This window comes from Canis aureus, chromosome 1 (genome assembly GCF_053574225.1).
Source record: "Canis aureus isolate CA01 chromosome 1, VMU_Caureus_v.1.0, whole genome shotgun sequence".
In the NCBI taxonomy this organism is placed as follows: Eukaryota; Metazoa; Chordata; class Mammalia; order Carnivora; family Canidae; genus Canis; species Canis aureus.
Genome location: NC_135611.1, coordinates 1,416,595 through 1,440,280, shown reverse-complemented (window position 1 = coordinate 1,440,280; position 23,686 = coordinate 1,416,595). Strand labels below are relative to the sequence as shown.

The 23,686-nt window shown below is 56.7% G+C and overlaps 1 protein-coding gene across 9 annotated transcripts in view; it reads left to right on the top strand.

Annotated features, from left to right (window-relative positions):
• The window catches only part of NFATC1 (nuclear factor of activated T cells 1), a 95,109-nt gene that overhangs the window by 54,525 nt on the left and 16,898 nt on the right, over positions 1–23,686 (top strand). For 2 of the 9 annotated variants that reach the window (XM_077873011.1, XM_077873102.1), the window contains exons 8-11: positions 1,461–1,593; positions 5,332–5,391; positions 13,071–13,453; positions 13,565–13,760. In XM_077873011.1, coding sequence (XP_077729137.1) covers positions 1,461–1,593; positions 5,332–5,391; positions 13,071–13,453; positions 13,565–13,760 — 772 coding nt within the window. Of the gene's footprint in view, positions 1–1,460; positions 2,959–3,049; positions 3,128–3,743; positions 4,082–5,331; positions 5,392–13,070; positions 13,454–13,564; positions 13,761–23,686 lie in introns of those variants that run through there. The other 7 variants (XM_077873164.1, XM_077873217.1, XM_077873306.1 and 4 more) reach the window with 6 other exon arrangements.

The following is a 23,686-nucleotide window of genomic DNA, read 5'->3' as shown; positions in this document are numbered from 1 at the left end:
CCCCCTGCCCTTGATCCTCATGTGCAAACAGGGAAGCTGACATTCAGCATGGTGGCCCCGGCCCTGAGCATGCACCCTCCCCCGTGTGACCCACCCTTCACCCTGTCAGCGCCAGGTCTGGAGCGTTAGTTTTGCCAAGGGGACAAGAGACCCATTGCCTCTTCCAGGTGGGACATGTATGGAAGCAGTGAGCCCATTTAGCTGGGAGTGAGCACGGCCCCAGGGGATGGTGCCCCGAGGGGCCCTGCCACCTGCATGTCCTCCCAGATAGGCTTCTGTGCCTTGGTTTCTTTATCTGTAAAAGGAAAAGGTGGGGCCTGATATTCTCTTCAGTTTCCCATTTTAACATTTCTAAGATTCCATTACTTAACACGATTCAATCAATTTTGCTATTAAACTGGGTAACGAGCTACAGTTTCTTTAACAAAAACTTGATACGATGGATTTTTCTTACTCATTTTCTCTAAGTGCTAACTTAAATCATTTGACAAAGAAAACTGAAGAAACATTTTGGATGTGAAATCCTGTCGCTCGTGCGAGATCAAGCACAGCATGGGCGCCTGTGAAGACCTGTCCTCTGAACATTCAGGCACCCGGCGGTGTCCACCACTGACCGCCAGCCTGTGTCTCCTTTTATCTCATGCTGCCCACCTGACTTGTTTCAGGCCTATACTGGAAGGAGCAAAATTTTTGTGACCATGTTGCTAATTTGTATTTTGGACTGTGAGACAGTAACAGTGCCCACCAGGAAGCATCTGTCCCTGTTTGTGCCATACATTCTCACTGTCCACCCACTCGTGTTGAGCTCACCTGCCTTCCATTCGAGGGTGTCTGGGGGGCTGTGACAGGCTTCGTCCCATACCTGTCCCTGGGATGCATCTCCAGGAAGCACCTCCCCTGGGTCCTTTTTTTTTTTTAAGATTATATTTCTTTATACATGAGAGACCCAGAGAGAGAGGCAGAGACACAGGCAGGAGAAGCAGGCTCTCCTCGGGGAGCCCAATGCGGGACTCGATCCCAGGACCCCGGGATCATGCCCTGGGCCAAAGGCAGACGCTCCACCGCTGAGCCCTCCAGGTGGCCTCTCCTGGGTCTTCATCCTGTCACCTGAGCACGGCTCCATCCACGAGCCCTGTGTGAGACTTTAGCCTGCAGAGGTCACTGGCCATGGTGGTTGGGGCAGGCAGATGCGTGGGGGTCTTTCGAGGACCTCTCCGGCTGAGTGCCCCCTCTGCCCTCGGCTCAGCACCAGCGGCTTGGCTCGGGGAGGTGTCGGTGGTGTCCCCGCTGAAGCCCCAAGCCAGCCCAGCTCCCCTGCGCCCGCCGGCCCTGGGTGCCGGGCTGCCCACGCCTCGGGCGAGCTCTCTGGGGCCGCCGTGAGGGAGCCCTGGAGGGGCGGCGCGGGCTGCTCTGGTGCGCGACATGCTCACTGTGTCCCCCTCTCTGCCATGTCTCACCAGAACTCGCTGGTGGTCGAGATCCCGCCTTTTCGCAATCAGAGAATAACCAGCCCGGTCCAAGTCAGTTTCTATGTCTGCAACGGGAAAAGAAAGAGGAGCCAGTACCAGCACTTCACCTACCTTCCTGCGAACGGTAACGCTCTCTTTCTAACTTTAAGTGAAAATGAACCGAGGGGGCACTTTTTCTAAAAGACGGAAATGCCGAGAGGCCGTCGCCACGAAGCAGAGTGGTTGTTTCGTTGTCTGCTTAAGCTGCATAGTCATCCTGTTAGCAAGACCCTGTCCTCAGTTTTCAAAGAAGTGAAGCTTCTGGTGTATTTTCCTTCGTTACTGTTCTGGGCGGGGGCTGCATCTTGAGGTAATTACTGATCATTGTGCTGGCTGCTTGCAAATATAGACCTGCCCGGGGGGAGACAAAGGACAGCCCTCTGCGCTCAAAAGCTGAGGTGGTCTAGATGTGTGCTTAAATTCTCTAGATGTTTAAGGTGGAAAAGCAAATAGTCATAATTATTTTGCAGGTGCCTTTAGAAATAAACCCATGCTATTGAGCCTAAAGGCTGGTGCTTGATGTGGTCATTAACTAACATTAACGATTTCTGTGCTTGTGCTAATGTCCCACATCACATTCTTCTGTGAATAATTGCGTCTCCCGGTGACCATGAGGCTTTCAGGCCGAGCACCTTTGACTCAACTGGAAACTGCCCTTCTTGAGATTATTCACACACTTGGAGGGTAGACGCTTAGAAAATCAGTTTGCCGTTTCAGCTTAAAATGTTTCCTGGAAGAAAATACTGGTGTGTTTTTTCACCCCCTGAACCAGTAGAAAATAAATGTGCTACGCGTGGTCCTCAGAGCATTGCCTGGCACTGACTGGGGGGCCGGGGTGTGCGCTCAGAGAGCACGGACGGCATCGCCTGTCATTCTGAACGTGATCGTGTCCTGTTGGCTCAGCTCTTGCCGACGGTCTTTGTACTGTAGTTCTAAGCACTTAAGGTATTCGAATCATTTAAGAGGGAAGTTAACATTACACTAAAAACTATTGCGAAAGCAGCCATGTTGCCTTCTTGGTAAAATCAGGATTCTCAGAAGGTTTCGTTTTCTCTACCCATAACGTGTCATTTACAAAACAGACTAGACGATAGAAAGCCCTGGAGTATCTGTGTTGACGTCAGCTAGAATTAACTGTTTCTTGGGCAAATGTTAGCTGTGCTTTTCAAGATTTGAATAATGTGATCTTGTTATAAAATGACCACATCACAAGGTGGACCCAGAATAGGACTGTGGAGGAGGAACGTGTGCCTGTGAGCAGCTCCACCAGAGCTGTTTGGTCTCAGATCTGTGACCCCGCTTGGGTTTGTGGGACTGCCTCGTGCAACCCAGCCCAGCTCGTCTGCTCTTGGACTAAGGTGCAATACATCTTACAAGACAAAATATTTAGTTATTTTTGGAAAATGTAATGATTCTGTTCTAATTAAACTTCAAGCATGGTTGACCAAAAGTTGAATGTTTTAAAGAAAACTAGGCTTTATAAGAAAAATTACTTTTTAAACCAGTTCAGAAAGTATGTCTCACGTTGATGTTTTCTGCAGTCCCTGCTCTGAGAATAGCACACTCTCCAGTATCAGTGGGAGAGGGCCTGGCCTGTGACCTGCATGCCTCTCTTACAGGTGGGGACACTGAGCCCCCAAGGATGTTGTTATTAAGATAATGGGGTGCCCCGGGCTGTGTGTATGCCATCCAGTGTCCACCCTGCATTGGGAATCACGTCCTGCAGGCTCACCCTACACAGGCCTGACTGCCCTGCTCTCTGCCCCGGGACCCCATCACCACTCTCTTCACCCATCTGGGACCCCGTGATCCCATTACCATGCTTTCCACCCACCTGGGACCCTGTAACCCCATCACCACCCTCCCCATCCACTGGGGACCCCATCACCATACCCCCCACCTACCCAGGGACCCTGTCACCACGCCCTCCACCTGCCCTGGGACCCGGGGACCCCATCACCATGCCCCCCACCTGCCTGGGGACCCCGTCATCATGCCCTCCACCCACCCTAGAACCCTGTCACCACACCCCCCCACCCACCTGGGACCCTATGACCCCGTCACCATGCCCCTCACCCACCCTGGCACCCCATGACCCCATCACCATGTCCCCCACCTGCCGGGGACCCCATCACCACCCTCTCCACCCTCCCTGGCACCCTGTCACCTCGCTGCCCTCTGCCCAGCTTTTCACACCCTTGCTCTAAAGCAGCCCACCTGCACCTCTCTCTGTAGCCGGTGCTCCACAGACACAGTCTGTTCTTCCAGTAGTGGCCAGTCCATCTGTGGGCTGCGTACATGCCTGCCGTTCTGGGGACCTGTCTCCATCAGGTTTCAGTGTCCCTCCACACTTCTGCCCTGGAAATGTGCTGCAGTACCTGGGAAACCAAAGCATCCACGCCGCCGGCCCCTGGGAGCTCGCCGGTCCCGAGTCTGGCCCGCCCAGCCCACGCACCACTAGCCTATAAGCTCCCAGGAGCAGGGGCCTCGGCCAGCGTCTGACTTCACGGGTAAATTGCAGGGGCTCCCCTTGTGTGGTTTTAAAAATAAATAAGAGAATGAATGCAAAACTAGAGCTTGTGTGTCTGGTGTTCAGTACAGCATTTCCGTCGCCGTGCATGCTCGACGGCCACCCAGGCATGAGCACACACTCAGACCTGGCTCTTAGCGCCCGTGTGTTAGCATCTTGGTGCGCTGCCAAGAGAGTGTCCCCTGTGTGTGCTCGGCTGACCTCCCCCGCTCACACCAGACTGTCTGTGCGGAGTCAGAGCACGTGCGCTGTGTAGACGGGGGTTGGGGCCTGGGCTGGCCAGCATCAGCCGCCTTCCGAGCTGTTTCTGGTTGCTGCCCCTGTGTGGAGACCTGGCTTGTGAGGTGCTGGTTTCGTCAGGCACCTGCTGCTGCGTGGCTGGGAGCCCAGCATGGCCCCAGCTCCACTGCCGCCAGGTTCTCTGAGAGGTCAGTGGATGTGCTGTTGAAACGTGCGAGACTTAGGAAGTAAGTCCACTTAAACTCTACCTGTAACATTCATTTTCACGTACAAACACGTAAAATCGAGAGCCATTTTAGGTTTTCCATCAAAATTAGGTGTGGGTGCAGACGGGGGCGTGGCAACTCTCCTCACAGTGCCAGTGCCCCCAGGAAGGCCACCTCACACAGACGCGGGACCCTTGCCACCCCAGCGTGGCCCTAGGGAGTGCCGATGTCGGAAGTGAAAGGACCAGAGTGTTCGTTGCTGGGGGCACGTGGGCCCGTGTCACCCTCCTGTCGCCTTCCCCGCTCTGGTCACGTGGGCAGACGGACCTCAGCTTCCGGGGATGATGCCCACCTCACCCTCCACGCGTACCACCCACCGCCTGAGGGGCCTCTGGTCTCAGGGTCACTGTCCAGGGTTGGCCTGGCCAAGGGGCCAGGAGGCTGGGTGTGGGGGACTCAGGATGGTGAGGCTCCCTCAGCCTGGGGGTTGGCCCAGCGTCTGATGGGGAACAAACAGAGTGCCCTGCCCACTTGGTGCCCTCGGCAGCCACTGAAGGCCACAGAGGAAAGCTGTTCCGGAAGACGCCGGAGCGGCACACATGGAACGAGAGGTCTTGTTGCTGCTGGGTTACTACAGTTTTCCTTTGTGCCTAAATGCTGTCGTCAAAAAGGAGAACATCCCGCATCTGCATGTCCGGTCGGGCTGCATGGGCTGTGGGCACCCTGGTGCCGACTGGAGGGCCGGCCTGCCGCAGGAACACGGGCACCCACTCGAGTGGGTGGTGGCCCCGGGGCCTGGGGGTAGAGCATCCGCCCGCTCTGGCTCCACATGTCACTTTCCCCGCAGCTGCCCGGGCCGGTGACCAGCGGATCAGAGGCTCAGACAGGAGGGAACACTGCATTCCAGGTAGGGCCGCATGGTTAGGTTCCAAACACCATGTCTTCAGAATGAAAAAGTAACCCACTGTGAGTGATCAGGTCTTGGTGGGCACATCTTTGTGTCTGGGGTGCTCTGGGTCAGGTTCCCAGAAGTGCCTGTGATGGCACTGGGGTCCCGCCCATGGGTGCCAACCGCTGAGCCCGGGAGGGTCCTGGAGCTCCAGCAGGGTCAGCCGGAGTTAGCTTTGAGGACACACCTTGGTTGGAGGTCCCCGGGTGGCTGGAACTCCCTGCCTAACCTCCGTGCACAAGACACGTGGTCCTGATGGTCACAGCCGACGACCCCTCCCCGTGGGCGACCCTCACCAAATTGTCTCAGGACTGTGGGCAGGGAAGTGCCTCACCGCGGGGAAGAAGGTGCCCGGGAGGCCGGGCCTGTGGGCTGGGATGGGGCTGAGGGCTGGGGGAGCGCCGTCGGACGAGCACCAAGCGCTCACAGCACTGGCAGGCTCCTGAGCCAGTAGCCAATGGAGGACATGCTGAGACCTTGAGAGGTGGAAGGACGGGTTTGCATCACTGAGTCTAGAAACGGGAGCGTCCCCGGAATCAGGGCCTCAGGCCTGGCAGCCGGCACAGAACCCCCTGAGCGGCAGATTCCAGGGCCAGGCTGCCCTGGGCTGGCCGGGTTGGTGGAGGGATCTCACCCATCGGCCCAGAGGCCTGGTCTGTGCAGCGTGCCCTGGGCCTGCCTTCTCCCTAGGGCTTCCCAGACATTTACATTAAAGTTTAATCCCAAGTGATGACCGCTGCGAAATCAGTACAGGTGCTGAGTAGTGAGCCCATCAGGAGACACTTCTGGGACCCTTGCAACACTCCTACCAGGCTGGGTGCCCTCACACAGGCTCCTCTGGTTGCGGCCTGGGCGCTGCACCTGTGGATAAGGAAGCGAGCTGGACCGCGAGCAAAGCCCACAGAGGCCACAGCTTCTGGGGCGTGGTGTCCTCCCAAAGAGGGTTGGGAGCTGCGTAAACACGTGGTCCTTGGGCCCAAGACCCTGCCCAGCGAGTGCTCTTGCCTCACCTGATGGGCTGTGGAGGCACCGCCGACAGAGCCAAGAAACGGGGGCCCCGGGGGCCCCAGGCTGAGACCGCCCCCAGCCCCACATGCTGGGAAGGCTGGAGCTGCACCTGTCACAGAAGACCAGAGGTTCCAGACACAGCAGATGATGCAAGTTTCTGACCCACAGGCATGGAGGGTCAGGTCAGCCAAGGGGGTGTCCATCCTGGGGACTCCCACGCACCCTTCTTGGATGCCCTTCTAAAGGCAAAACAGAATTGACATGGCGGGCAAGAGGCAGGCAGGGGTACTGGACAGGTGGAAGATGGCCCCGGGCCTCCTGGCAGCTGCCCCCGGGCCCGCAGGACCTCCTGTGACCGGGCCCCAGACCAGGGTCTGGGGGTAGAGCATCCGCCCCTGTGGTCAGTGGCACAGCTGGTCCCCACGGATGTTCTAGAATGTTCTCCCAGAGTCCACTCAGCTGTGCGATGACCATAACACAAGCATGTGCATTGGCACCTGGAGCAGGGCCAGGCCTCGAGGTGAGCACTGTCGAGTGAGGCACTTTGACCTTCCTCCTCGTTAGAGCCTCACATGGCCTGCATGAGGCTGTTTCTGTTAAGTCCTGTTGCTACTGACTGTCCTGGTATCTCAGCCAGAAAACGGGTGACCAACGTCTTAATACTCCTTTCACGTCTTTAGCCTGAGGTGTAGAGGTGAGGGGGCTGGCTCTTCCCAGCCGGGGAGCCAGGCCATGAGCATCCTAGGCAGGAGTGAGTCTCCAGAGCCCAGGAGGAGCCACAGGGGCTCGGAACCGTCCCCTAGCTCGGGACACTGGCCAGCTGCCCCGACGGTTCCCACATTAGCTCCTCATGCCATGTCTGCCACCCTGGTATGCATGTGGCCAGCTCTTGGGTATGGACCTCAGGGGTGACAGGCCCCAGGGCTCAGAGGCAGGAGAAGCAGAGGAGTGTCTCCCTCCCAAGCTGCCCAGTGCCTGTACACCCCGACCCTGGTGTCCCGAGCGCGGTGGAGAGGATTTGAACTTGGAACAGAGCCGATGGTGGGACGAGGAGCCTGGGCCTGAGAGGCCGGCCCTGCAGGGAGTGTGCTGGGGGACGCTGGGGGCCGGCGGGGTGGCCGGGGCGGGGAGACCGGGGGCGTGCATGCAGAAGGTGACGCAGATGGCATCCTGTCCTCGGGAGCCTGGTCCCACCAGCTGTCCAGGAGGTGTGTCCTTGGGCTTGAGTCCCCGCCCTCGCGGCAGCTGCTCAGCCACCCAACACCAGAACCAGGAATGCATCCCCTTCAAGGCAGTTTTGGCAGCCATGCACGGCCCGTCCTGCCCGGCGGCACTGAGCCCACTTGGGTTGTGGCTCCGCACACATGGGAACCCAGAGGAGGTGGGGCCGGTGCCGCAGGCTGGGGAACCCTCTGCCGCTCGGTCCTCGCCCGTGTCCGCGGGGCCAGGACTCATCCTGGGACTGTCCACGCCCCTGCGACCATGGAACCGTATCTCGCTGGAAACTTGGCTTTTCCTATAGATGCCAGTTAAGCTGCGTGGGAAAGATGGGAGCACGTCCCTCAAGGACGCGAGGTGGGACCCCAGCCCCTCGGCGCCCCCAGCCCCGGCCAGCCCTGGATTTCACTCTGGGCTCTGGATGTGGAGAGACCATGGTCCTCGCCCCTCAGGGCTGCCATTTCAAGTGGTTGCAGTTATGACTTTTCCCTTCTCCTTGTCTAGGAAAGGCGTGCCCCGGAGTCACCGTTGTGGGTGTTTATGTTGATGGTAAAACTGGGGCTTTAATGTCATGCAACAAACAGAAAACAATCTGCACTTTGTTCTCTGGGGTTTAGAACAAAAACCCTTTTGTCCAAGACTGTGCAGAGTATCTGGGAAGAGCTAGCGTGTGCGGGGAGATGGTGGCCGGGCAGCACTGCCACCTGGGGTGTTAAGGTCGGTGGCCTGGGAGTCATCGCACATGAAGGGGAATCTGTCAAGACGTCCGTTGGCCACGCTTGGCCCTGGAGGCTGGACGTCCAAGGGCTTAGGGCCAGCAGGGTGCATCTGGGAAAGGGCCCCTTGAGGCAGCAGTGAACAGGGGGCACTTCACCAGCCCCTGAGCATGGCTGCTCTTATGGACCCCTTGCGGTCAGCTGCGTGGATGTGAGTCCGCATGGCAGGGCAGCGAGCGGTCCCTGCAGGACGCAGGGCCCCAGGCAGAGCGCTTGGGTCCCCGAGGTCCAGATTCTTCCCCAGATGCAGCCGCAGCCCATCCACGTGTGGGAGGCTGCTCATGGAAGGAGTATTTTAAAGAAAAGACAGGGTGGAAACGTGTGTTTTCTGTTTGTGCAGTTTTATAGTTAGAGAACTTTAGGCGCCTTGTGTGCTCCTTGGTTAACAGGAACCTGGGCCCCCTCTCATTGGCATTTTGAGGTCCAGGCCTCACAGGACAGCTTGCATTTTGTGTGCACTGAGGGCCATCACGGAGAGAAGAGCAGGATGCGTGAGGTGCTGGGGCTGGTGGGACCCAGGCCCAGACATCCCATCACTAACAGGAAGGTTTGTCTTAACTCACCTTGGGCCTTGGGCCTCCCCTGGGCTGGGGTCTGGCCCAAACAGGACATGTGGATCGAAGTGCTTGATGTCGCACTTCAGCGAGAAGATAAGCTGTGTCTGATGATGGACAGGACACATGAGGTTGTAGGGGGATGGACGGGGTGAGAGGGGATGGCATCCCCCTAGGTGCTTGGGCTCAGCCGTCATGTGCGTCCATGACTGCCTGTCTGAACGCTCCCTGGCAGGATTCCCACCACGTTGCTCTGGCCACCTGTGGGAACTGGCCCTGGTCACTGCCATCTTCATCCAGGCGAGTCCCGGGGGCTAAGGCCCAGTTCGGAACCAAAGCCCCGACCCCACTTCTCTATCTTGCTACAGGCTCAGGCCATGTCGTCATCAGCCAGGCCTCTGGGTGGCTCTGTCCTGCTTACCTGCTAAAATAGCCAGTGGTGGCCGTTCACCACCTGCAGGGCGTCCCTGGGTGAGAGGCAGCTGCCACCTGAGGCCTGGCCCCTTGGGGAGCCCTGCACCTGGCCGGGTGTATGTGCCCTGCACTGGATTACGAGGGATGTGGGAACCAGGTGGGTGGGGCGGCCATGGCTGGGGGCCCCAAACCCGCAGAGCAGGACACACGGGACCATCTGTGTGATGCTTGGCAACGCGGCCCAGACCTACGGACCCCAGGTCTGCATCCTGGAGCTTGGACACCTCCAGAGGGGTGGCCAGGAGTCTGGTCCATGCAACTGGGAAAAGCGGCGGGTGCTGTCATGAGCCCCCCTGACCTCAGCAGTGGTTCCAGGACGGGGGGCAGGTGGCCAGAGCTGGGGGATGGGGGTCCCCGTGGCAGACATGAGTGTCTACAGGCCAGGACTGTGCCCTTGGGGGCAGACAGCTGCTGGCAGGGCTTGGGTGGGGCGGGTCCAGGGGCAGGCGTGTCGGCTATGGGGTCCCTGCTCTTGGGGCAGCTGCCCACTGACCGTTGACAGGGCACATGGCTCTGGGAGCCCAGGGGACATCTGCCGTGTGCTCCACACGCTGTCGCCATCATGCAGCCTGGTCTGAGCATGAGCTGTTCCAGGTGCAAACACCAGCGTGGTGCAGGGGCACCCCACGTCCTCCATGAGAACAGGCTTTGTAAGCAGCAGCCATGCTCAACATCAGCATTAATCTTTCACACACTCGCATGCTGTAATAAATCTGGATTATAAACGCGCCGCTGGCCCAGCGGCGTGCTCTGCTGTCACCACCCCTCCTACCCCAGCAGCGAGGTGCATGGCCAGGCGGAAACCAGACATTGCGTCACACCAAGCGCCAGGCCTGGAAGGAAGCTGCTCTCGGCCATGGACGAGGCCCCGCCAGCAGCTCTGCAGTGCCCGCGGCCCCCGCTGAGGACGTGGCCTTTTTCTTCCCTCACTAATAGGGAACAGGAGGCACCTCCTCACTGGCTCTGATTTACAGACACCAAGTTCCTTTCCTTTGAAATCCACATGAGACGTGCAATGAGGATGCTGCTGTTGGGGCCTGTGAGCTTCTCTGGTGCTGTTGCCCAGGCCATCCCACGGCCCCGGGGCTCCCGTGTCTGGGCCCTTGGCCTGCGGTCAGCCGGCTCCGGGTCCTTGGGGTCTCTGTTCAGAGAAGGCCCAGCGCGGCGGTACCGGGATGGTGTTGGCCCTGCGGCGTCCCCCATGCCATCGGAGTGACACGTGTCCTGGGTACCCCCTCGCCATGGTGAGGTGGGCCGCAGAGGCCGGCGAGACTGCACCGCAGAGATTCCTGAACGGGTCACAGGGAGCCTGGTGACGTGGGAGTTAATGCCGGTCGTAAAGGACATCGCCACAGGGGCACACTCGAGCAGGCGACGCCAGCCTACTGCTGCCACCAAGGGCAAGCGGCTGGGCCCCTGACACGCCCCTGGGGCCACTGCTTCTGGCCATGTGCTCGCTCTGCACCCCATGTGACATAGCAGGTCAGTCCTGCTCACTGATATGTCCCAACTATGTGGGGCTGCACCGCTCTACGGTGTGACACAGACAGGTGGGAGTTTTTAAAGAGCTCGGGGGACACCTTAGGAGAGAGACAAGCTGGCCCCCACGCCTGCCTGGCTGGAGCTCCAGTGTGGTGAGCAGAGACCCCATGGGGGTTTCAGTTTAATCTGCCAGATGTGTGTGTACGTTCCTAAGATGACGAGGTCTGAGAACGACCAAACTCATTTAGAACTTAACCATCGCCGTTCCGTTCGCCAGTGCATCACCCTACATCTTTGACCAGAGTACCCATGGGGCCAGGGCTTCTTGGGGAGGACACGAGGGCCCGTTGGCCTCATGGGGGCTGCTGTCCCCTCCACCATTTCTGGAGACAGGCCGGACGGTCCCAGTTGGGGAATGCTGTCGCCCTGGTGGGAACCACCTCTCGCCACCGTCTAGATGCAACTGTCAGATGAGCAGGGTCTTGGGCTGTTCGGGTCATGTGGGGGCCCCCCCAGTCCCACCTGGTGGAGCTGCTCAGGTAGGCTGCCTGGGCCGGGCATGTGCCCTCCACTGGGGCCTGGAGTCACTGCGGCCTCCCCAAGGAGCAAGACAGGCTCTTCAGGACACACACGGGCCCTTGGTGGCCCAGAGCGTGCATAGTGGACGCTCGCACGGCAGTAAGATGCCAGTGTGGATGGCCCTTGTCAGGCCCTTTTCTGCCACCGGTGGCTCGTGTCTGCAGACAACCCCTGCTGGGGCTCATCCTAGCCTACACCCTGACCCCCAGCCCACAGAGAGAGAAAAACCCCTTTCTCAGCAAAGGCACCTGAGTGGTGTGAGTGCAGCAGCCCCTCCTGACAGTTCACAGGCACCGTGGGGGCCATGCAATGTAGACGGGCCCAGCACCCCACCTACCTGCTTCAGAGACTGTCTGGTGCCCTGCAGCTCCCCTGGGGCTCACCTGCCCCCAGAAGGCAAAGCAAAGGGGGAGGATCCTGTGGGGAGAGAAAGCCCAGGTGCTGGGACTAGGCGCGACACGGGAGGAAGCAAACTCCAGGAAGCTGCTGGCCACACGTGTGGATGCCACCCCCGAGCTGCTCACGGCTATTGGTGGATCTCAGAATGCAGATGTGCTTTGCTTTATTTAAGGTGGAGCTGGGGCCACCCATAGGCCCCCCGGCCACCTTGCCTCTGTCTTACCCCCAGGGGAGGTGGAAGCAGGGGTGGAAGGTCTGGAGCCCACCGCTTACCCATGATACTTCCAGGGGCAGCACAGCAGCCTGGTGCGGCCCCAGGTGTGCAACTTCTACACGCAGATGAGCAGACAGGCCTGGAGTGCACGGGGCCGGGGGAGACCCCGAGGACACAGCGGGTCCTGTGGAAGCCCCACGGCTCGCCGGCTATTCCTGACCGACACTCCCTCCCAGGCAGAGGGTGCTGTCCAGGGCTGGTGGCATCGGACAGGCCCCTGTGCCTCGGTCTGCCAGGCAGCCCCTCTCCCAGGGAAGGAGGGATGAGAGGACGGCCCTGAGCTGCATAGGGGCTGCGTGGCCAGGGCGGTCTGTCATTGCTGTGTGGCTCCTCCATGAGGAGCGGACCCGACAGAAATGTCCTGGGTGGGCAAGTGTTCCCCTAACATCCAGGGCTTCCCCCACCCTGGTCACCGCGTACTTACTGCTTCCCTCACTTCCCTTGGGCTTTAGGGACGCGTCCGTGCTGTCCCCGTGCGTGTTCAAGATCCCCGAACGTGCAGACGTGTATCAGATGGGGCGTCAGTAGCAGGGGGAACGCGGTCGCACGTCCAAGTGCACATTTTTGCTTTGATTACTACAAATCCACAGGCCCTGGGGTCCCGAGCTTCTACTGCCGTTTGCAAATGGATTTTTATAGCACATTAGTGCTGGGGGGGATTCCAACAAAAACAGTGTTCTCAGTATTAGAACCAGCTGCAGCTTCCTGGAGACGGTGACTCACGCCCTCCCCTTAATTGGGTGGGAGAACCAGGCGGAGACGCGGGGACTCAGTCAAGATGCGGTTTGTTTTCCAAGGGTGCCCTAGGCTGCCCGCCCCATCCATCACACCCATGCGCAGCCCGTGTTTACCCAACGTCTCTGCTTCTTGCAGCTCCAACCATAAAAACAGAGCCCACCGATGATTATGAGCCCGCTCTGCCCTGTGGACCAGCGAGCCAGGGCCTGAGCCCGCTCCCCAAGTCGTGCTACAGCCAGCAGCTGGCCATGCCGCCTGACCCGGGCTCCTGCCTGGTGCCCGGCTTCCCACCCTGTCCACAGAGGAGCACCGTGGTGTCGCCGCCGCCCAGCGCCGGCCCGAAGATGCACGACCTCTCTTCCACCACCTACAGCAAGGGCATGGCCAGCCCCGGCCACGGGCACCTTGGACTTCAGCGACCGGCTGGAGGGCTCCTCGCTGCGCAGGAGACACCGACACCTGCGGGCGTGCACGCTGGGCCCCCACAGCAGCCCCCCCCGGCCCTGCTGCGACCACAGGTGAGTGCACAGCTGAGCAGCCACTGTCCCCTGGGCCGCCGGCCAGCTCTCTGTCCTGACAGCCCCTCCTCCTCACCACCGTCCGGTCCCCAAGAGCCGACCTGTTTGCAGTCCTGCAGCCCCACCCGCCCATCTGAGATGGGCCCGCAGCAGCACCGACTGCCGAAGGCTCCGAGGAGCGAGTCTGCAGCCCCCCGGCCTGTGCCGCCGCCCGAGGTGCGTGAGGACAGTAATCATAGTCTGGCCCCCATTCCCGTAACGGTCAAGCGAGAGCCTCAGGAGCTGGACCAGCTGTACCTGGACGACGGTAAGTGCCCGCAGCCTGAGGCGCACACTCAGCCTGTGCCGTGTCTGCGAGCGTAGCAAGGAGGGGTGTGCGCGTTAGCCACCAGGCAGAGGAGCGTGCGTGGCGTGTGTGAGGCACATCCTGCAGCCCCTGGGGGCATTACCACCAGCTGGTGGCCTGCTGTGTGGCCCACTCCTTGGCCAGGAGTCCCATGGCGCCGAAGCTGTGTCAAGTGTTGCCCCACACAAGCCAACTGGTTGTAGCAGCAGAGGCCGCCCAGCAGTGGCACGTGGTTCTGGGTCCCACTCTCTTGTTTCTGGGCGTCGTAACAGCTTCATGGATCAGGAGAAGGATTTGTAAAGAGGGCTTAGCTGAATGTGGGTAACATTTCCCCCCAGGCAGTGGTGCTCCCATCAGGCACCCCGGGGAAGGCAGGAAGCTCACAGTTGAGCATGCGCAGTCAGGATGGTGTGGAAGGAGATCCTCTCGGTTCACCTGCAGGTCTGGGGCCAACCCCCCAGTGCTGAGCTGTGTCAGCCATCAGTGGAAGACACCTGTTGCTCCTTCCTTTGGGATGCGGTGCCGCTAGAGCCACATGGGGGGTGTGGGCCTCTGGCGCTTTGCTCCCCTGACCACTGGGCATCAGCCATGGGAGCAGAGGCCCCGTGCGCTGCCCGGGGTGCCGGTCTGGTCCGGGGCCTCGTAGGCTCTGTGTGGATGGTGGCAGGTGCCAGGCACCCGTCGGGGGTGCTTCCAGGCTCCTCAGGTGGAAGCTTTTCCGGGGCCAGATGTCCACCTGGCCGGCCGCTGAACTCAATGGGGCTGAGAGCCAGGACAGCACTGGCACGCGCCCCCACTCCCCACTGCCTCCTCTCGCTGTTTTCCTTGAAAGTGATGTCCAAACACAAAAGGCTTGCTTCTCCCAGTATAGCGGGCTTCGTTGAGGTCATGTGTCTGCGGAGTGAGTCTGCAAGTGTCCACAGCCCTGATGCTGCTGGGAGTCCTTGCTCCTGCAGCTACTGTTCCAGGGTGAGCAGCCGTGTGGGCACCGGGTGGCCAGGGCACACATGATGGCCTCAGCCCAGGGCCCAGGCGGACCAGGCTCCCAGACTGCAGGGACCGGCCACCCCGTGCTTCTCCGTCCTGAACTTGAGGCCGCAAGCTCTGGGGGATCTTTGTTCCATAGACGCTTCACCCTTGAGCCTGGAGGTGTCCTCGTGGTGCGTGCTGCCCTGGGCGGGCTGGCAGGCACACCCCCAGGACCCAGCGGCTTCTTCCTTTAGGACCATGCTCCGAGTGCACCACTGACCTCAGCAGCCCCAGGATGTGGCTGGGTCCCCATGGGACTCCCTTCTGTTCCCTGCTCCCCACCTGGCTCCTGGGTGCTCAGCTTCATCTCAGGACGTGGTGGCGTGGCCAGGAGCGAGTGCTTGCCCCAGCCCTGGTCCTGGTGCTGCTCTCAGGTGCAAGTTGTGAGAAGGGGCAGCCTTGTTGGCGTCAGGAGTGGGGTGGGGACTGTCCAGGCGGTGTGTGATGGGGGCGTCCTGTCCTGGGGGGCCCACAGGTCTCTGGGCTCCCTGCACCAGAGGTGACCTGTGTGGGCACTGGATTTGGTCAGGAGGGCCAAGCCAAGGGGGATGGTCCCCCACAGCCATTCTGTCCACAGGGCACTGGCCACCCGCCCTGCAGCATGGACTCTTGTCCAAGGGGGTGATGCACCCCAGTGCTGGCTGGGCTCTGGGGTCACCTCCCTGCTGGTCCCTGGCTGCGACTCCTTCAGCAGTGCCTGCCCTGCCACCTGCCACCCAGTCCTAGCGCTCCCACCTCAGACGTCATCAACACCCACTTTCACTGGCTACTGCCCCCTACCCAGGGTACCACACTGAGACCCACTTTGTAAGATCACTTTCCGACCCATCTCCCTGTCTTCCTCTGCCTCGGTCTCCCTGGGAGCACATCACTCCGTCACCTCCTGCCCCAAGCCTCAGCCCCTGCGCCCAACAGCAGGTGCCTCCCAGCCATGCCTATGGTCCTGGGACCTGCTGAGGCTGCCTGTTGGGTTCCCTCTGCCTCCACCTGGGGCTGGGATCATAGGCCATTACTTCCAAGGATGCCGCGTAACCCCAGGCTAGCTATAAGCAAAGCTTTTTAGCTTCAGCTCAGGGGAGCATTCGCAGGAGGTGTTTACCATTGTTTATCTGTTTTGTCTTTTGGTCAGAACACAATCATGGTTGAGGCAACTGCACCAGCAGCTGCATAGAAAGCAGATGACATGTTGATGTAGCTCACGCATGTCTCCTGAGCTCACGCCCACGCATGCTCCTCAGTGGTGCTCAGGCAAAGCCAGAGCCCTCGAGGAGTAAGTGCTGACCCTGGACCCCTTATGGAAGTGGCCCTAGCGTATCCCCCTGGGGTCCTTCCAGAGCCACTGTAGGTGGATGGCCCACGATGCCCTCCCAACACACCCCCCGGAGCGGCCTTCCCGAGGCTGAGGGCAGCCAGAGAGGAGCATGCCTTGCGCTCCAGGGACATAGCCTCATGCTAGCTCCGGCTTCCCTGCAGCACGTGCCAGCCTAGGCCGGGGTCAGCTGTGCCCACCCCGGAGGCAGCTGCAGAAAGCCGAGGGGCCGGGGCTTCCCCCCGGTCTGGGTGGGTGCCCACCATTAGGGAAGTGGCAGGAATGTCCATGGGTCTGTCTGGGCAGCTGGAGACCCCGAGTCCACAGGCAGTGAGGACACAGAATGGGCTCGGCTGTTTCTTACAGTTACAGGAATGGGAAAGCACCGTGTCCTCTGAGAGGGCAGTGACTCTGCTGAGCTCGGCGCCCCAGGGCCTAGGACCCACCCTCTCCTTGGAGCAAAGGTTGTCTGTGGCAGGACACACTGGGCCAGAGTGTGGGCCCCTGAGCCCCTCCTCACCCAAATTCCCAGGGAATTTTTGGGCTGGCACCCTTTGGACAGGGCTGATGGGAAGGGCTCGCGGGTTTCATGGAGGGGAGGCTGTACCTTGGGACGCTCTTGGACGGCCTGTAGGACTTGACGGGGCACCAGCAATCCCATCCTTTCCTAGCCCCTGTCCGCGTGATCTAACCACCAGAGCAGGCCCGGGGCAGCGTGGGGAGGCAGGTGGGCCTGTGCCTGAGACCGTGCTGAGCCTTCCTGGTGCTGGGCCCCTGCCACCTGGCTCAGCTCTGGAGCAGCGTGCTTGTGCTTTGGAGTCATGGCATCTCACCGCCATTGCACGTCTCGCCGGCCCTCTCATGCTCCTCACCTGCCCTGCTTGCTTGTGACCACAGTGAGCTCGGGGAGACATGTCCAGTGTGCGCTGTGTGTACTTCCCTCCTGTGTCTTTGGAGGACAAGAGGCAGCGTGGGACGAAGGCGTCGGGACCCCTCCAGGGCATAGGTCTTCCCTCTAGGGAAGTGTGAATTGGTGCCTGGAAATGGAAACAGCAGCAGAAATCTAAGTTAGAAAATAAGACGCTGTGGATTTGAAGTGGCCTTGACGTGAAACAGTGAACACGTTACCTTCCACACGCCGCTCGGCAGGCAGAGGCGGGAGGCACGGGCAGCTCGGGTCAGGGGCATGCGCCCACTTCCTGGAAAGACCAGTGATGGGACAGCCTGGTGGCAATGAAGCCTTCTCGGGCACATGGGCTCCATGGGTTCCCCATGTCTGGGCACGCCGGGCTCACAAGCAGCTCCCCAGCAGTTGTGTGGAGGGACGCAGGGCAGTCAGTGGAGGGCCAGCCCCCGTGGTGACAGATTAGGTAACAGGGAGCGCGCAGAGGCACTCACCTGGCCTTTCCCTGCAAACCAGCAGAGTTTTCTGGAACATTTCTGTCTGCCCGATGGGAGCCACAGCTGTCAGTAACCTCTGACCTTTATGTATTTATGCCAAGGGTTTGCTTACCACCTCCATCCAAACCACCGTTCAGAAGTCATTGATGGGCGGGTTGGTTCCATTCTGGTGTTTTGTTTTCCAAGATGTAGGATGAAAAAAGGCAGGAATAGGGTGTTCTGTCCAGAGGCAGGGAGCTGGGCATTTGGGGCACGTAAATGGTTGTCAGGCTGCTTCACACTTGGAACTGTCCCCTCACATATGCGTGCTCTGCTCAGTGACCCACTGGAACATGGACGGGCTCGCACTTCCAGTTTTCTGTTTATCTTAAGGAAAAACGTAGGCACAGGAGAGCTTGCCTGAAGATGAATCCCAACTTCTTTTTTTTTTTTTTTGATTTATTTCTCAGTTGTCATTACTTTCAGGTTTTGTTTCCAAAGCATCTGGCCCATAAATAAGCTTCAACTGTAACTTATTCTTTGGCCCAACAATATTCTTAAGACTTAAGCTCTCAGTTCAGACTTCTCAATCGTGGCGGAACCACAAGGGTACATTTTTAAAAGATTTGTTTTATGGGCCCCATGTTATTTATAATGCAGATTTTATAATACGCCGTGAAAGCTCCTCTCAGTGACCAATGTTTCTGTACAACTTCCGAGGCACCCATGTACAGAGAGAGCTGCGCTGTGTGGAGGCCCTACTCTTCTGGGACTGGGTTGTCCTTTGGTTCACTCACGTGTAAATGTGGGCAGTTCACACGTGTACACACATGATTGCTTGTGTGTCGTGGGGCTTATCTCGGAGCGTTTGCAGGAACAGTACCTAACCACGTCTGGGCACACGAGGTTTATTCCAGTGTTCACGGGGGGACCCACACAGACTAACGGTTCTGCAGAAACGGAGCACCTCCTTTGAGCTTTGCAAGTGACGCTCGCGAGGCATTGGAGCGCCTATGCTTCAGCCACTGTTGTTGCCTCGACCGCCCTGCAGACTCTGCCACAATCAGCCCTTTCAGCCCCCGCCAGGAGTGCTCGGGTTTCCAGAAGTCTCGATGTCATTAAAACAACAAGCAGGTGGACCAGGCGGCCAGGATCGTGTCTGCCTGAGTCTGGGCCATGAGTCCTCCACTCTGCTCTGCCTCATGCCTGAGCCCAGCAGCCCTGGGAGAAAACAAAATCTTTCCTCATGGAAAGTTTTACTGAGCTGGCCTGGCGCCCAAGGCTGGGGCCTTCCCTGTTCCTAATGATGCTGGAAAAAGTCTGTATCACAGTGATCAAACACGCAGAGTCGTTAATGTTGTGAACGGCGGCTACCGCGTGATGGATAGGTGAATTCAGCCATGCGAATAACTCATCAGGGTCAGTCCTTAACACACTTGCATGTCCACTTGGGAGTCTCAAGGCATAAAAATTACACTATCCGCCACCCAGAGACGGGCTGCTGTCGGCGCATGGGCCGCAGGCGCTGCATGGGTTCTCTGGAGACCCTGTGGAAGGGTGTTCCCCTGGCTCCGGGCCTGAGGCTGCTCTCTGTGGAGGCAAGCCTCTGCTCACTCGCTAGGTGACGGGCCCCGAGGGCCTGCGGCAGGCTTCTGTGTGCACCTCGCTGAGACAGCAGTCTGCGTGCAAGGACACAAGAGCTTCCAGGGACAGTGTGCTTCTCGGGGTCGGACAGAGAGGCAAACATTTGGCTCAGATATTTTAGTCTTTGTCTACATGAACCTGAGTGTGACCCAGAAACCAACAGAGGTTAGTGTGACTGGTGTAGACCGGAACCAAGCCCTGTGTCTCTACTGTCTCTCGAGAGGAGCATGCTTCCCTTGGAAAACCTATTGCTGCTGACCCCAGGATGGCAGTGGTTAGGAGGCTGGCCCTTCATGGAGGAAGAAGGGGCCAGGAGCAGTGACTCTGACAGGGCTGCTGAGTAAGGCTCTCGATAAATAGGGTGCTGGTATCCCAGCACCGCTGCCAGCACCCAGCCCCGTAACCTGCCAGGCTGTGACGTTGGAGCATCTGCTGTTCTTCCTATGGGCAGCAGAGTGAGGAGGAGGAGGGGACCCTTCAGTTTATGGGATGTTGAAGCATCAGTGTCTGCAAGGCTCTGGGTGCTCGTCTTCATTCTTACCTTGTGTAGACGTTAACAATGAGCATGAAATGCTTTGAATTACACTGTATTTCTAATCAAGCATCCTTCTAAAGCCTGATTATTATCTGTGTACTTGGAGGGGAATCAGTGACACTGCGTTCAGGTGCTGTTAACCTTCTGCCCACCCACCCCCATCATATGCCTTAGTTTGTTTCCCTTTTATTATTAATTTGAGAGAAATAAATAAAGTCATAGAAGAAAGGCGGAGGGAAGAGCCTGAAACTTTCATGGAGCTTGAACACTCGGCACCTGGAGCACAGAGGGCCAGAGAGCTGATGCCCAGCTGTGACCATGTGCATGCAGCATGGGGCGTGCTTGGGTGTTTCCATCCATCGTCACAGGCAGCTCTGAGTAGTTGTGGAGGGTCAGTGTGTGAGCGTTTTGGGACCATAACGCTGGTTCTTTCTGCAGAGAGGTGAGAGCCCCTTTCCAAAATTCTTTAACTGACTTTGTCTCCACTTCAGACAAAGTCATGCTATGCTGGCCTGAGCTCTGTGCCTTTTCTTTCTCTGATGCTTGTGGAGCTTTCTTACTTGAGAATGAGCACTCTCTATAGATACCTTCAGATCTGTGAGCCAGCAAATAGCATTCCACTGTTGTGTGTCACCAGAGCATGAAGCCATAAAACAAGGTATTTAAAGATGTAACGGGGGATGCCTGGGTGGCTCAGCGATTGAGCGTCTACCTTAGGCCCAGGGCTGATCCTGGGATCCGAAATCAAGTCCCACATCGGGCTCCTTGCATGGAGCCTGCTTCTCTCTCAGGCTGTGTCTCTGCCTCTCTCTCTCTCTCTCTCTCTCTCTCTCATGAATAAATAAAATCTTTAAAAAAAAAAAAAAAAGCATAATGGCCACATTCAAAAAGCACAGTTGGTGATAGACAGTCAGAGCCAGGCATTTCTTTGGGGACAGTGGTGACCAGGGCAGTGGAGGGCTGTGTCTACATCTGTTGGACAACTGTGTTCTTGCGAGAGCAGCCAGGGCCCTGTAACTCAAGCCAGGCACTTGGCTCTCCTGCCCCTGGAGCTCCAGGCAGAGAGCCAGCTAGGCACGGACACTTCTAAGTGATCTTCCTGATACAAAAGTGTATTCTTACATATGGATCCTAAGGTAGACTGAATCATTGGCTCACAGAGGTCTATCAAGTCCAGGCAGAGAAGACCATGGATATTTGGAATTGTAGCAATTATCTTCCCAGTAGAGCTGAGGAGATCGTTCCCAGTCCAATGATACATCATTGTCAACAAACAGGAAACCCCAATCCCAATAACAGCACTGGCTCTATAGCCTTTGGTACTTTTCAAAGTGACTTTTTACACATATCCTCTCAATTTCCACTTTCAACCTTAGAACAATCCCATAGCCAGAGCTGCCAGTGATAACCCCACTTGACAGAGGAGATGGGGCTTCCAGACTAATGTTAGTTGACCTGCTCACCATCACAGAACAAGTGAGAGGCCAGAAGCACCACAGGCATCTGCCAGCTCTGATTTAAACAGTCTCTCTACCAAGGCTTGGCTCTGTTATTGAGTATTTTTTCTCCACTAGAGTTGTGATACGCAAAGATTCCTGCTTAAAAATCTGGCTTTCAAGTGTGAGTTGACCTTAAAAGCCAAAGAGGACTGTAGTCTATTTTCTTCTTTGGCAGAGAAGTCCTGGTTATTACCCGAGGCACTTTTTGATAGCTCAAGAAGGACAGGAAGACAGGCAGGACTTCCAAAGTGTTGAAGGGAGGGCCTCAGTGAGTCAGCACTCCCCAAAAAAGCAACAAAAATAGTGAGAAACTATCAAATCAATCACTTCACAATCTGGAAATTCACCAAAGAGACAGAACAAACTGAAAAGCATTTATTCAAGAAAAACTGGATCCTGCTAAGAAGAGCAGGATCTGTGGTGCTTTCAGCAGGGACTACCCCTATCGGCCTTCCCCAGCCCCTTGGAGTATAGCCCTGGAAAGCCAGCGGCTTCACTGGCAGTGGAGGAGATTGGCCTCTGTGGGGCTCTGTTAAAAACCCCTTCCCCAAAGTGCAAACAGCTTTCTGACTGATGGTGAAGCTCCCTAGAAAAGTCATCTTCCCAGGCCATGACCAAACACAGCAGACAGCTGGACTCATGCTTGTGGGAGCTGCCAGGCTGTGAACTCAACTGGGACAAATAGGAGACCAGCCACACAAGATGACCGCAGGGGCTTGGAAAGCCCCAGCGTATTCCTGGGGATTGGAACACTGCAGGTGTGCACGTGAAAGAGCACAGGCTCAGGAAAGACCTGGGAGTAGAAAGGACCAGGTCGTTCACCTCCAGCTGGCCTCCACATCTGCATGAAAAGCAAAAGTGGAAGCTAAGGCTTATTTGTGTGTTGCCTGTGATTCTATCTCATTGACAGAAGGTGGAGACTTAAGAGAAACCTCCTGACTCATAACTGACCGTAAACCCTGCTAACCTGAGGGTGACCCTTCAGAAGCAGGACTTAAAAATAAAAACAAGAATTTTTAAGACAGGAATAGAGAACTTAGCAGCCACACACTGCAGAGAACACAGGACCCCCCACAGAATTAGTCCAGAAAAGTCAATAATCAAATACACAACATCAAGGGAAGAAAAAAAAAAAAAAAAAAAAGAGCCCAGCAATAACAGCAAACCCTACTGGGGGGAGTAGTCTAATTCCAAAGTTGCTATGATATATTATCTATGTCTAGTTTTCAACTAAAAAGTGATGAAACATGCAAAGAAACATGAAAATGTATCCCATATAGAAGAGAAGAAATGACCCACAGGCCTAGGCTGTGTCCCTCGGAGGGCTCAAGTGTTGGACTTAGCAGCAGGGCTTTGAATCAGCAGCTGTAGATATGTCCAAAGAACTAAAAGAAACTATGTTTAAAGAATTAAAGTACGACAACAGTGTTTCACCAAATAGAGACTATCGATAGTGAGATTAATTTTTTGAAAGGACCGAATAGACATTTTAGCCTTGCAAAGCACAGTAGCTGAAATGAAAAATTCATTAGAGGGGCTGAACAGTAGATTGGAGTTGGCAGAGAAAAAGAATTTAAAAACTTGAAGAAATGTCTGTAGATTATCTAGTCTGAGGAATAGGAAGGAAAATAATAGAGAAAAGTAAATATGAGGGACACCATAAAACATACAAACAGGCATATTGGGAATGCAGAAGTGGAGGAGAGAGAGAAAGGGGTAGGAAACATATCAAGAAATAATGACTAAAATCTTTCCAAATTTTATGAAAAACATTGTATGCATCCCCCCCCCCAAAAAAAAACCCCACACATATTCCAACTAGAATAAATCCAGAGATTCACACCTAAGTACATCATGGCTATACTGTCAAAATTCAAAGAAAAAGAATCCTTAAAGCATCAAGAGACAAACAAAAATATCAGGTGTGTGGAATCCTGAACAAGATTACCAGCCAACTTCTCATTAGCAATCATGGAGGCCACAAAGAAAACCTATTGATAGAAAGACTTTTGACCAAGAAGCCCATATCTAGCAAAACTAGCCTTTTAAAAAAATTACTTATTTATTTGACAGGGAAAGATCACAAACAAGGGAGGAGCAGGCAGAGAGAGAAGCAAACTCCCCGCTGAGCAGGAAGCCTGACACAGGGCTCAATCCCAGGACCCCAGGACCGGGACCTGAGCCTGAAGCAGACGCTTAACCAACTGAGCCGCCCAGGTGCCCCTAGCAAAAATAGCTTTAAAATGAATTTAAAATTCCATGTGGAATTTCAAAAATCCAGAATAGCCAAAACAGTTCTGAAAACAAAGAACAAAGTGGGAATACACACTTCCCAATTCAAAATCTACTGTGAAGCTATAATAAGCAAGACAGTGTGATATTGGCATGAGACATACAGACCAATGGACAGAGTTTAGAGTTCAGAAATCCTTATGCTTATGGTAAATTAAATTTTAACAAAAATGCCCAGTTGCTTAACTGGGGCAAAGGA